The sequence below is a fragment of the Podarcis erhardii genome (genome assembly GCF_964252035.2).
Source record: "Podarcis erhardii genome assembly, chromosome: 6".
NCBI classification, from domain to species: Eukaryota; Metazoa; Chordata; class Lepidosauria; order Squamata; family Lacertidae; genus Podarcis; species Podarcis erhardii.
In genome coordinates this window covers 74,277,877-74,291,853 of record NC_138510.1, presented here as the reverse complement: position 1 = coordinate 74,291,853, position 13,977 = coordinate 74,277,877, and the positions used below count along the sequence as shown (strand labels likewise).

At 44.4% G+C, this 13,977-nt stretch overlaps 1 protein-coding gene across 3 annotated transcripts in view; it reads right to left on the bottom strand.

Moving 5' to 3' along the window:
• RPAP2 (RNA polymerase II associated protein 2) overlaps window positions 1-13,178 on the bottom strand; it is a 51,634-nt gene extending 38,456 nt beyond the window's left edge. For 2 of the 3 annotated variants that reach the window (XR_014157406.1, XM_081865919.1), the window contains exons 1-9: window positions 12,876-13,177; window positions 11,194-11,239; window positions 10,961-11,075; window positions 9,003-9,101; window positions 7,660-7,725; window positions 7,092-7,180; window positions 4,443-4,478; window positions 1,261-2,194; window positions 206-300 (exon numbers count right to left, since the gene is read on the bottom strand). Coding sequence is in view for 2 of the 3 variants with exons in the window: in XM_081865919.1 (XP_081722045.1) it covers window positions 206-300; window positions 1,261-2,194; window positions 4,443-4,478; window positions 7,092-7,180; window positions 7,660-7,725; window positions 9,003-9,101; window positions 10,961-11,075; window positions 11,194-11,239; window positions 12,876-12,930 (1,535 nt within the window). In the remaining variant the exon portion in view is untranslated. Of the gene's footprint in view, window positions 1-205; window positions 301-1,260; window positions 2,195-4,442; window positions 4,479-7,091; window positions 7,181-7,659; window positions 7,726-9,002; window positions 9,102-10,960; window positions 11,076-11,193; window positions 11,240-12,875 lie in introns of all 3 variants that reach the window. The other variant, XM_081865920.1, reaches the window with a different exon arrangement.
• Window positions 13,179-13,977: the final 799 nt, after the last annotated feature.

Genomic DNA, 13,977 nt, shown 5'->3' with positions numbered 1-13,977 from the left:
AAGAAAGCAAAATCAGGCCATTTATTAGCGAATGTACTCCCTTGAGAACACTGGTCATGAATGGTTAATTAAAAAAACCTCTCTTTAGCTTTGCTGGACTTTAGCCGATGCTCGCAATTTAGTCTCACCCCTTAAGTGATTCTCCCAATTCAACAAATGGCTCCCTTCTGGGTGTCTGAACAGCAGGTGTGAAAGAGGTACTTACACTTTTCGCAGCTTTTCGAGGACAATCCGTGTCCGAATCTGCTGTTGAGCTTTAGAATCTACAAGCGGGAGGGCAGGGGGCCGCTGATGATCACCCTACAGGGCACAACAAGAGTATTTTTTTGGAGGGGGGTGACATAAAATATATTTTAAAAACTGCACAGGAGGGCCATAGCTCAGTGGTAGATCATCTGCTTTGCATGCCAAAGGTCCCAGATTCAACCCCCAACTTCCCCAGGTAGGGCTGGGGAAAATCTGTGCCTGAAACCCCAGAGAGCCTCTACCAGCCAATGCAGACAATGCAAAGCTAGAAAGACTAACGTTTAACATAGGAAGCTGCCTTATACTGATTCAGAGCAGGGTTTCCCAAACTTGAGTCTCCGGCTGTTTTCGGACTACAATTCCCATTATCCCTGACCACTGGTTTCGCTAGCACCAGACTTCATTGGATACTAGCTACAGTTGGCAAAAACTTGTAATAATAATAATAATTTATTCTTTATACCCCGCCCATCTGGCTGGGTTTCCCCAGCCACTCTGGGCGGCTTTCAACAAAGTATTAAAATACAGTGGTCTGTTAAACATTAAAAGCTTCCCTAAACATGTAATGTAGACCATTTTCAGATCCAAAAAGTGAAGCAGGGGGTGGGGTGGAATTTGCACGTGAGAATGAAGGACAGTGTGTGAACAGACGGGAGGCAGGCGTGCACCCAAGGCGCTGCTCCTAATCTTTTAACTTCATTGTTACATCTGCATTATTATTGTCGTATTTGACAATGAAGCTAACGCGCACCTCAATTTTCAAAACCTCAAAACCCAAAAAAGTATCTGCTGGCGAATGTAAACACGCCATCAAATCTAAAGTGTGTCCTAATTTTCACGGCATATTTTGGCCAAATAAAGGTGTGCATTACACTTGAGTAAATACGGTATTCTTATTATTTGCCTTTGATGCACAGAGTTCTTTCATAAACCAAGGTTTACAAAAAGACTGCTTTTTTTGGAGGGTGTGTGTGCATGTCTGTAACCAGCCTATTTCTCCAGATAGATACTTACATTGTCATTGCTGTGATGCTGCTCCCCTCTCGACAGGGTTGCCAGATCTTCTTCGCCTAAGGCGAAGTTTCCTCTGTAAAATTCCTGCACCTTTAACTCTAGCTGCGAGGTCTCTTCTTTCAGTTTCTCGTAGCTGGGTATAGGTTTCGCTGCTGGGCTCGAAGCCTTGAAAGGCAACGGCTGGCTCAAAGGGTTCTGGGCACCTCTCTCAGAAGCGGCTTTGTTAGGTTCGTTGTCACTCTCCAAGTCATCCTCGTCAAGCTCCTCCTCTTCCTCATGGCCAGCTGCCGGAGAGGGCTGTGGAGCATAGGTGGCTGCGGCGTCACTGCCGTGGAGGAGCTTCGCCGTTTCCTCAGTCTTCCATTCGGTAAAGGTCTGCCTCAGCCCTTCTAGCAAGCTATATTTGGCAGTGAGCGGGTTGGCTGGGCCTTCCGAGGTGGGCTTCGCAATCTGTTTCGATTTGGCAAGCAACCTTTTAAACAGTTCTGCCCCTTTGGGGCTCACACCCAGGAAAACTACTTGCGAGCCGCTGGAGCTGTCTCCAAAGCCTTCAGAGAGCTGGACAGTTTCAGGAGTAGGACTGGATAGAGGAACAGGAGCTCCTTTAATCCGAGAGCTATCCAGAACATGTTCTTTTCCTTGAGTGTCTAATTTGCACCGACTTAACTGCTCTGCGGCATCATCAATGGAGGCGTCTGCATTGGTAGGTTTGGGTTGTGCTCTCCGCTTGCACTTCTCTTTGGGAATACCCTTCCTGGGCAATGGACGTACACTCTTGTCTTGCAGAACGGAGGAAACAAATTCTTGTTCGGCCTCACTGCTGCTCTCACTGTCTATGCTGGAGTTGCCCTGGGTGGCTGCTGGGAGAGGGTTCTCAATGTCTAGAGTGTTGATTGTTTTGTTGACTAATTTCACTTCCTTCCCAGAGTGGCCACTGTTGGGGGTGGGGGTGGGGAAGCAAACAAATATAAAAACACATTGACAAAACCAAAAAGGATAAAATAAGTGAGAGGAGAATCTGGCAGCTATCAAAGTATCACAGCAACTTTCAGCGTGGCTGCCCCCGTTCTATGGAACAGCATCCTGTTGAGATACGGAAGGCACCCATTTTCTGCAAATAACTGATTCATTTTTTGTTTGTTTGTTTCAACAGGCTTTCCCAGCTGAGTGAAAAGGTTTCTGCGTTAGGTGTTCGTTTTGCATTGATTCTAAACCCATCTTCATGTTTTAAAATTTGTTCTTGTCACTATTTTAGCTGTTTTTGTGGTATGTCTTGAGACATGTATGTAAAGGGCAAGCCATAAATCAGGCATAGGCAAACTCGGCCCTCCAGATGTGTTGGGACTACAGTCCCCATCATCCCTGCCCACTGGTGCTGTTAGCTAGGGATCATGGGAGTTAGCTAGGGATAATCTGGAGGGCCGAGTTTGCCTATGCCTGCCATAAATTAACAACAAACAAACCAACAAGCATGCTTATTAACTAGAGATCTGAAGAGAGGGAAGGTCTTCACATTCGTGACAAGTGTGCTTTCCTAGGGAGGGAGTTACATTGAGTACCACCACTGAGAAGGCTCTCTCTCTCTCTCTCTGTGCCATTATACTACACTTTTCACAGAATCATAAAATTGTAGAGCTGATAGGGACCCCCTGCAATGCAGGAATCTTCTACCCAATGTGGGGCTCAAACCCACGACCCTGAGAAGCACGATTACACCATTTTTAATAGTCGTGGCTTCCCCCAGAGAATCCTGGGAACTGTAGTTTATTAAGGGAACTGAGAGTTGTTAGAAGACCCTCTCATAGAGCTGCAAGTCCCAGAGTTCCCTGGAAAGAAAGACAGATAATTCCCCCACTGTGGGAATCGTAGCTTTGCAAAGTGTTTCCTAACAACTCTCCAGACTTAACGAACTACAGTTCCCAGGATCCTTTGGAGGAAGCCATTGCTGTTTAAAGTGGTATGTTACTGCTTTAAATGCATTGTGCAAATGGGACCTCTCTCTCCCTAGCTGCCACCTGCCTCGCTTTTGATGGCAGCGTAACCCAGAGGAGAACCCCAGATGACTGATGCTTTCTGCCAATGGGCAGGCTAATGTGGAGGCAGGCGCTCCCTCTCAAGTACTGTATTGGCCTGAATATAAGCCACACTCCCCCCCCCCCCCTTCTGACTGTGAAAAGTTAAAGTGCGGCTTATATTCAGAATCGAATGCTGCGTGCCCGCCTCCTGGCACTACTGCCCTGAACAGGGGGCTGCCGGTGCCAGCTTGGGGAGGTAGTGCCAGGAGTACTGGGAGGCGCGCACCCAGTGCGCTCGAAACTGAGTGCCAGTGTCGGCTTGGGGAGCAGGGCACCAAGCGTCGGCCAGCTGTCCCCGTCCCCTGTTCAAGGAGGTACAGCCAGGAGGCAAGTCGCACCCGTAAATAAGCCTTGAATTTTAAAGGTGCAGCTTATTTGTGGGTGCATCTTATATTCGGGCCAATAAAGTAATTTTCGGCATGGGGATAAAGTGTACCTAAGCAACTGGACCTTTGAGAAACACCAGTTTCATAAATTTCATAAAGAAAGGGTTTTTTTTAAAAGAACAAATAAATAGATACTAACTATTTCTACGACAACAAGCATGACACAGATCTTCCCTGCCCCCAGTGATATACTAGAAGAGCAACTGCTGTGAAATTACATTCTGCTTTAGATGCAGACGAAGTACGGACCACTAGAAACCAAGCAAAATAAAGCCATTGAAACACGCGCACACAAAACCCACCACAGATTGCAGATCCGGCCAAAGCTTTCTCTCTCCTTTTAAATGAATACAAAACCAGTGGATCTGCCCATTTGACATTTTACCTGAAGATGTAAACAAGCTTTCGGCACATATAATTGGTCTCATTTCAGTTACAAAGAAAGTCACATACAAAACACCGATGCTTCGGGCCCGAGAGCAAACACTGTGCTTGTGTCATGTTTCAACAGGTCCGATTGTGCCGCAGCACTAGGGGCAGCTGTAAATCATACAGATCAAACAGACCCTTCGCCATCACAAAAGGGGGAAACAATCAAGGCAAACAGCTCTTTCTGGAGGCCGGCAAGAGCCGTGGCCGTGTGACAGAAGAGAACAGGAAATCAAAGACTTCTTTCAACCAGATTGTGGATACATAAATGAAACCACCACTTCTACTGTACCTTTCCCCATCCTTCAGCAATTCAATGTCTGGTGGCCTTGAAAAACAAAAAACAAAGTGCATTTTAGAAATTAAATTGATTTTGAGCAATGATTCGAGAACTGGGGTTTACAGCTAGAGTAGTCTGGCAATGATTTAAAAGGTTTATCATAGACCTGTAGAGTTGGAAGAGACCCTGAGGATCATCTAAGTCCAACCCACTGCAATGAAGGAATAGGCAGCTGGATCAAACCTGCAACCTTGGCATTATCAGCACAGTGCTCTAACCAACTGAGCTATCCAGGCTGGTAAACAACATTAACCCACCTAAGCAGATCCAATAATTTGGGGAGAGGAGAACAACTGCTAATGGTCAATCCTGACCTGCAAGTTTACGTGCCTAAAGCCACATGAATAGGAAGCATCGGGATAAGTTTGAAAACCATGCAGCACAGTCCTAGGCAGGTTTACTCAGAAGTAAGTCCCGCTGCTTTCACTGGTGCTCACTCCCTAGTTATGCATGTTTAAGATTAAAACTTGAATCTTCAAATAGTTGGGCTAAGAACAGTAACAGATGACGGGGCAGAGCAGCAGCACTTATCTGACCTCCAGGAAGATGGGTCACTGCTGTCGTTTGCTGGAAGAAAAGTGGGAGGGGCAAGGGGCCGGTCAGCAAGCTGCAAACTCACTGGCAATGGAACTAATATGGTATTCACCATCACCCCATCCTGCTGTTTGCTACTGGCTCAGAATGTATCGGGAGGAAACAATCCTAGCCAGAAATGTTCTTTGCATCCATTCCAACTGCTCCATTTGGACCTGATGGTGATGGGGCAGCATTATGCTGGAGGCAACTCCAAAGGCCATGGAAGAACAATGCTGCTCCAGGTGAAATACAAAGTTTTTTGGGGGGAAATCCTTAAAGCATCATAAGAATACCTAAAACTGGTGCTTAGCAGCCCTTTGTGATATGTCAGGAGTTGTCTTCATCTCCATGTTATTTTGTCTTTAGAGAAAGCTTTTTCGGTGCAACTGTTCCTGGATCAAGGACTATTATGTGTTGGCAATGATTTTTTTGCAATGTGTTTAGCATCACTATTGGGTGGGAGGTGGGCAGGTTTCTAAAGCTGGCAACATTTAAATAGGAAAAAAAGCCTCACAGCAACATAATTTTGGATACTGCACTTATCTCGAAATAACTTCATGCAATTCAAGTGAAGTTTTACTTTTTTGGTTTGAAAGCACAAAAAGAAAATGTTCTTCCAACTTCTGGAATTTAGAAATAATCTATTCAGGACCGATATAGTCATTCAGGACAAGGTATAGTCATACCTTGGGATGAATACGCTTCAGCTTAAATATTTTCAGGTTGTGCTCCGCGGCGACCCGGAAGTAACGCAGCATGTTACTTCTGGGCTTCGCCACTCGCGCACGTGCAGACGCTCAAAATGACGTCATGCGCATGCGCAGAAGTGGCAAAACACGACCCGCGCACGTGCAGACGCGTCTTACATTCGCTTCAGGATACGAACGGGGCTCCGGAATGGATCCCGTGCGCATCCAGAGGTACCACTGTAATAGATTATTAGTTCTGATTTTTTAATCAATATCCACATGTGTTATCTGGAACTGGCCTTTAATAAGGTGGTGGGGTTTTTTGCTGTATTTCTGTGGCATTTTGCCTCTGAATAGGGACATGCCTTGTGAGATGGTGACACCCAGTGGCAACTTGGTAATTTGCAAGTCACAATTTTTCTCTTTAGCCTAGTCAGATTCCTTTCCTACCTCCTAGGTTGACTAGGTCTACTCTAAGAGTCTATTAGGCAAGTGTCCTGTTTCCAAAGCCTGAATCACAGTCCCCTTTGGTATTGTTGCTAAAATTAGGACAGCTGCTCTAATAAGATTAGGCAAGGTAATCCTGCCTTTAAAAAGACAGATAGATTTGAGATGGGGCCTGATCAAGCAGAGCTGGAAGGAGCAGACCTAATGCTCACAACCGGAGGCAGATCCTGGGGAGACACATAGCCTCCCACTTTCCAAAGGGTTTCACAAGACCCAACAAACAGCTGATCATTAGGCCTTGGAAGCCTATGTGCATATAGATTTGCACAAGGCTTGGCAGGCACCGCTGATCAGATCAGCCCACAAACCACATTTCAACTGAGCCATTACCTGTCCCAGACCCAACAAAACTCTGGCTTCAAAATCACTAGCAAAACCATTTGCCCAGGCTGTTAATCTGCTACATATATGAAGTCAGGAGTAGGGTGGGTGGCCATAGGCATGGCTTGGCCAAAATGGCCTTGTGGGGCCACATGGAGAAGCTTATGCAAGTGGGTCAGAGGTTTGCTACTCTCTGCCTTAGCTGGATATTCTAAACCAAGTTCCTCCCTCACTTCTTTAAATACAGTACAGTCATGTAGTTCAGCTAGCTTGACCATGCTTAAGAGGCTAATGAGGGTTTGAGCCTGCTATTGCACCTGAATAGCCAGCTGGAAAAAAAATCTTCTCCATCCCTGGGCTACATCTTTTGACAAAGGGTATTATCTTGAAACGCACTGAAAAGAAAATAATAGTGTATTTTTCTACGCATGTTTTTGGTGTTGTCTTCCTTTCAAATGATGCCCAAGAACAAAACCCTGGGCCTAGCCAAACAACACTATCCAATTACCTTTCTTCTTCTCGCAGCCACACAGGACTTTTTGAAATCTGAGCTTCGAAGTATTTTGATGCTCTGTAGCAGAAGTTACTGCAAAAACACTGCCCCCCCCAAAGAGAACAGCAAATGTCATTTTCATACTTAACAAAATAGAAATAAACTTGATAAAAACTCTGACAGATTGGTGAGTGTGAAGAAACAGCTAACACAATGAATACAGATGATTAACATTTTATGATCAGTTGCTAAGACAGGAAGTAGGATGCAATGCAAGAGCAGTTATTCTCTGCCTCTGAGTTCCAATCTAGTCATGTGTCACAAAGCTCAGCAAATCAGCTTGTACTGACTTCATTACGCTGCAAGTTGCTCTTTCTGTGGCTCCGAACTGGTAGGGCATGAAGAGGTACTTGGCAAAGGAACTTAAAGAGCTGAAGAAGCCAACAGCAGCAAGAAATAGCAACCCAGAACCTTGCATGTAGCCAGGATTACACCTCTAGAGCCCTCGGCAACACTGAACCAATTTCTTGCTAAACAACAATAAACGAAGAATGATAATGTTACAAACAGCTTTTAAACTTACCTTTCTTTCAGTAATATCATACACTTTGTTTGTTTTGGTTGATATTTTGTACTTTTGTTTTGGCACCTAAAAAGAAATAATCACAAACACTATTTTGCAAATGTGTCAGTGCTCCCTCTAGCATTCCTCTCCTCTAAAATAATATTCCATAATTAACACTACTGACCAAACCACATTATGTTGAACTGAGCTTCTCAAACAACACTTCTGAAAATTGCTGACATTTTTTGTTTAAATGCTGAGGACTTCAGCTTGCATTTGAAGTCTTGAGATGTGGAGAGCAACATGCTGCCCCACCCCCGACCTAAGCTATATCAATTTTTAAAAATAGAAATCCTTAGCCTCTGTAAGAAAAGCCGAATACCTGAATTGGACACAACAATGAATGCATAACACAACATAACAATGCATTGTTATGTACATGAGCCTTGTGCTCCTCTGGCACAACTGCAAGATCAAAAGCTTTTGCTTCCATTTTTGATCAACCATAGTTTAGCATTACATACAAAACCTAAACTGTGGCTAATATTAACTATGGTTTATTGAAACAAGCCAGCTTCATAAACCAAGGTTTGAAGTTGGCTTGTTTGGGTAAATCATAGTTAAGACTAATGACATTTTGTCTGAATTCAAACCTAATGCTAAGCTGCAGTTAATCAAAAATAGAAGCAAAAGCTTTTGATCTCCTCATCTTGGCCTCATTGGGGAGGGAAAGGGGGCACCCAAAATCACTGACAGGGAAAGGTGGCCAATGTGCAAACAAATAATCTTGACTCAAGTCTCCTGTTTTAATTACTGTGCTGTTTTAATGGGATTGCTTTATTGCATATTTTAATTATGGATCTTTATATGTTGCTGTTTTGATGAGACTGTTTCATTGTTTATTTTAATTGGGCATTTTAATTATGGATGCTTATATTTAATGCTCATTTAATTGGGTTATGTTCTTGTAAACTGTTTTGGCATTAAGTGGCATATAAATTAAATAATCATCTAAAGCTGTGGAGCCCTGGGTTCAAATCCTCACTTAGCCAATTAGCTTAATAGGTGACTTTGGCCAAGCCACTGTCTCTCAACCAACCTTCTCCAACATGGTGCCCTATAGAATTTTGAACTACAACTTCTATCAGCCCTAACTACTGGCCATGCTGGCTGCAGCTGATGGGAGTTACAGTCCATATTATCTGGAAGGCATCAGATTATGGAAGGTTGATCTACACAAAGATGACCAAGGATTCCTGTCCATGCATCTGTGAAGTTCAGTTGACCAGACACCACATTCCAACACAGAAAGACAGATGCAAAACTGCAGAAATATAAAGAAGCCACTCATAGATTCTTACATTCTGTAGCCTCTTTCGGCATATGGGGTAGCCACACAACTTGATGATAAATCGTTCTTCCACAACATCCTTATAGTGAGGAGGTGTTATAATCTTCCCCTGAAAATATGAAAACACACAGATGTAAGTTACAGGGTACTGCCTTGAAACTCAAAACAAATAAAAAGCTTAGAATAGAAAAAAGTGTTTTCGAGAAAACAAAGCAGTAGAAAATTGGGAAAGGAACAGAAACTGCGAACCATGACAAAGGGAGTCTATCTTTTAGATTCTCTCTAATTTTTTTCTGAATGAAAACAAAGAAGCAACAACTGCTTTTCCTCTGGCAGGATGGAGCAGAACAGAGGCCGCTTAAAATATTTTGCATAAATGAGGCACATCTTCCAGCTGCCATCACTTGTGGTACTTATATGCATGACTATGTAATTTGATTACTCAGAGGTCACATTTTCTTCAATGAGGCTTATTTCCAAGTAGGTGGCTGCAGCATTCAATTTGCTTAGGGTCGCCCTGCAAGAGTGCAATGTACCTTACCCCTTAGAAGGGTTTTAAAGAATGAAACATTAAGTTCTGAAAATGCAACAAAATATTAGTTGTTTTGTTTGTTTTTACATAAAGTCATTTTCATGGAAATCCATGGAATCTCCTACCAACACCCTAAGGAAAGGTGCCTCAGATTGGGCTGCCAGAAACTAAGAGCCTGAGTAACAAATAAGGAAGTCTCCCATTTCAGACTCATCTCCGTGATGAGCTCATTGTGCAGCCTTAGAGAAGTCACTCTCTTCCCACTTTAGTGCATCTATCTCCAAAATCGGGGAACAAAAAATGCCTTACAGCAGTGATGGGGAACATCAGGCCTGCAGGGGTGGGGGGCAAACTCTAGGTCTGTCTCTTTCTGGTCGTTTGAGCTCTCCTCATACCACGTCCCTTTTCTACAAGCCACACCCCTTGCTGGCACTGTTTCACACTTTGAGTGTTTTTGCCTGGCTGGAATACGTCCTTGATCTCTGATAATGCCTCTTGCTTGTCTGAATGGGATTACAAATATCTGATGGGACTCCATAGTATCTGCTATTCCCTCAAATCTTCCAGGACATCTGCTGCTTGCAAGAGAGGAGCAAATAAAGCAGGAGTGGAGTGTCCAATGCAGCCCATGGGCTGAAAATGCCCTGCCCTAAGAGAAGGCATTCATATGGGTTGTTTGGTAGAGACAAAAACTATTTTCAGGGTTCAGGAGATCTAAACAATCGTCTGACACCACAATCCTATGCATGTCTAGTCAGATGTAAGACCCACTTTGTTCAAGGGGACTTACTCCCACATAAGGGTGTATTGGGTCGCAGCTTGAACTGTAGCATTAAAAAGATCAAGGAACTCCCTAACTCCTAAGCTCTGTTCTATTTCTACTACAAGCAATTTACTAGGACTGGAAATCTTGCAAGTAGCACTCTGGGAAAAGCTGGTCGTACTTCAGGACCATCCACAGTGTGCCATATTTTTTAAATTCCACCCTCAAGCTTGTCACATTATTTCCTGTTTTAAGCAAAAGAAGATCCCTCCTTTGTCCCAACTTTGCTACCGTATCCTGCCTTAATGATCTACATGATTTATCAGAGAAACTTAGGTTAGCCACAACCAGTCTGTAAGTTTCTAATAGGTGTATGCATCTCTGCATGAAAATTGAAGGGACAAAGAATGCAAACGTAAGATGCGCCTTTGATTTTAATGGGACTTGTGCACTGGAACACAGCATGCTTTCATTCAGTAAGCCTCATTTAAAACAGTGGGACTCATTCCTGAGCAAACACGGAAGTGCATTGCTAAGCGTCTGCAAACTACGTCTGGACTGGGATGAGTGTGCGGATGATATACAGAAGGCTGGCAAAAGCTTATCCAACAGTAACAACAAACTTTTTGAAACACAAAGCAGTATAAAACTTGCCAAGAAAAAGAGGACCTACACAATCCACAAGGAATTCTTCTGTAATATCTTCTTCCAACAGACGTTCGACAACCTGCAAGGCTTTTCGCTCAGCCTCAATCTTCTTTCTAATGGCAGCTTCAAGCGCCGCCTTCCTACAAGAGAACAAATTAGCCGTATGAATAACACAAGGTATAGGAAACCTGTGGCCTTGCAGATGTTGTTGGTTTAACAGTATTTGGTTTAACTATGCTATGTTTAGAGATATGATACCTTTGTGCAGCATCTTCATTTTTCAAAGCACTCGACTGTTTCTTTCCTAAAAATAATAACATGCAAACAAATGATTATATTGACTTAAAACATTTGGGGAATACTTTTCATGAGTCTCTTTTCAAAAATAGTGCTTTCATACATTTTAATATATTTAGTACATTGGTGTCTGCTTATAGAAGTTTGTGAATTGTATTATACAGGTGTCTGGAAACGGAAGTTCTTTATAATTATGTATGCAAATACTGAGAGAAAAAAGCTGAATGTACACTGCAGAAGCACACCATAAAGCATAAGGAGACTTTTGCAATTTGTCTTTGGTTGCATGTGTAATTTTAGAGTGAACTTTTACCATCTGCAAAGATGACTACTTGCCCTACAGAACAAGAGTCCACACCACTAAGTGCCAATTAATATATTTGAACCATTATCACATACACAGTTTCAGGAGAGTTAAACTGTGGAAAAAAGTTGTTTTTACATGTTTAGTGCCCAGGCTTGTTTACAGAAGGCCATCGTAGCCCAAATTAGCAATGCTGAATGCATAGATGGAAGATGGGTAAGCTAGAAGGCTATTATATTGTGCACTCATAAACAGAATTGAAATACTTTACAGGACCAATCACTTCATTGGCAGAATTGCCAAGTCTCTGTCCCGGTGTTGCTCCTTTAAGTGGCAGCCTCAGAGGCCAAATTTAAGCAAGTGATGCTTTCTCCTTCTATCTCTGTGTTAGGAAAAGTGTCATGGGTTAAAATTTGTTCCAGTCCTATTAAAGGGCCAGGACTAGGCTAAGCAGTATTTCAACATTTTGAAGAACAGTTTGCGTGAGCCTATTTATTATACCTAACTAAATGGGCACCACCTTACACATATGACCCATAAGAGAATCCTGTGCACATGACGAAACCCTGCCGATTCCCTGAACGCCACCCTTGTAAAATGAGGTCCTACGTTTTATTTTGGCAAGGCCATTTTCTGACAGAAGAGTTCAGCAGGTGCTGTACATATCTCCTCATGTAGCCATGGGCAAAGGCAGAAAAGCACCGCCAAGAGGGGGGAAGTCGATTAACTCACCATATACCGTATTTTTTGCCCTATAGGACGCACTTTTCCCCCTCCAAAAATGAAGGGGAAATGCGTGAGCATTCTATGGGGTGAATGCAGGCTTTCGCTGAAGCCTGGAGAGCGAGAGGGGTTGGTGCGCACCGACCCCTCTCGCTCTCCAGGCTTCAGGAAGCTGTCCGCAAGCCGTGGGAGAGCTGCCTGCACCCCGAAGCTCTCCCACCTCTTGCGAAGACCTGGTTTGGAGGCTGGCGGTGGGGAGAAGTACAGCCCGATTAGGTAAGCCCTAATCGACCACAAGACACACCATTAGAATGGCAATGCCCAACAGCTTGTGGGGAGGCCTGTCCCCCTCAAATATTTTAGGGAGGCGTTGAAGGGACCTCGGGTGGAGGAGTCTGGCGCTGTGTGTGTGGCATGGGGGGCATTTTGTCCTCTCACTCCCGACGCCTTCAACCCCTCCCCCCCCCCGCAATTCTTTCGCCTCGCGGTCACCCCTCCAGGAACGCCGGTTGGTTCGTCCCTCCCCGTTCGCTACGCACGCACAGGAAGCGGGGAGGAACGGCCCACGGAAGGAAAACGGGGGTGCGCGCGTGCAGCGCCGTCGTCTCCCGTTTACCTGCGCGATGGCGGCTCCTAGCCTGGGCGGCGCTCCGCGGCTTCTCTTCCGCCATCGCCGCCTCTGAGCTCTCAACCGCTGAGGCGCTGTCGGGTGGGGCGGCGCTTCTGCTGCTGCTGCTGCTGCTGCCGGCGGCCGCCTTCGCCACAAGGCCTAGTGGAGGTTGCCTTCTTCGGGTAAGCGGAGTCGTCTTAGTTCATGGTGGGCTGACAATTAAAAAAGAAAAAAAGGGATAGAGAGAAGGAGCAGTGGTGACTCAGAAGCAGCAAACCCGTTTCTCTCCGTTTATAGCAGAGCTTCCCAAAGTTGGGTCTTCCAGCGGGGTGGTGGTGGTGTTTTTGGACTACATTTCCCATCATTCCTGGCTACTGGCCCTGCTAGCTAGGGACGATGGGAGTTGTAGTCCAGAAACCCAAGTTTGGGAAACCCTGGTTTGTAAGCAACTGAACTCCCAGCTTTTTCACTTTAACCGTTGGGGTATCTTTAAAAACAAAAACAAAAAAACTGCTTCAAATGAAACATAAAAGGACCCCTCTCGCATTTCTCTCTTCTTCTTTTTAATTGCATAAAAATAAAAAGGGGTGTGGATATGCCACAGCAGCACTCAGCAGAACTGTAGTAATTTGCTCCATAGGCTGCAGTAAGCCTGAGGCGTGCCCCATTTAATTTAGATTAAAAGGGCTTGAAAAGCTTCCCTTGTAAGTAGGAGAGCAGTGGATGTTGAGGCTGCCTTCCCACCTCCATTTGCCAGGACAAATGGGAATCTATTTGAGTCTATCTGGAGAGCACCAGATTTGTGAGAGGCTGCTTTGGGATGAATTCATTATGATGTAAGCTTTCATGGACTTCAGTCCACTTCATCAGCTGCATCTTCGAGACGTCATAGTGAAGGGGATTGAAGGGCATAAAAAGTACAGATTACGGCATTTGGGTTAGCGCTAGGACCTATGCAGGATCAGTATAGTGACCCTTTACAGCAGCAGTGATGATATAACAGCCTAGGTGACAGTTCTTGGTTAATGAACATCTGCAGTGGGGGAGGAAGCTATTGTCTCTATTCAGGCCCAAATAAATAAAGCTGAACTTGCTGAATTGATTAATT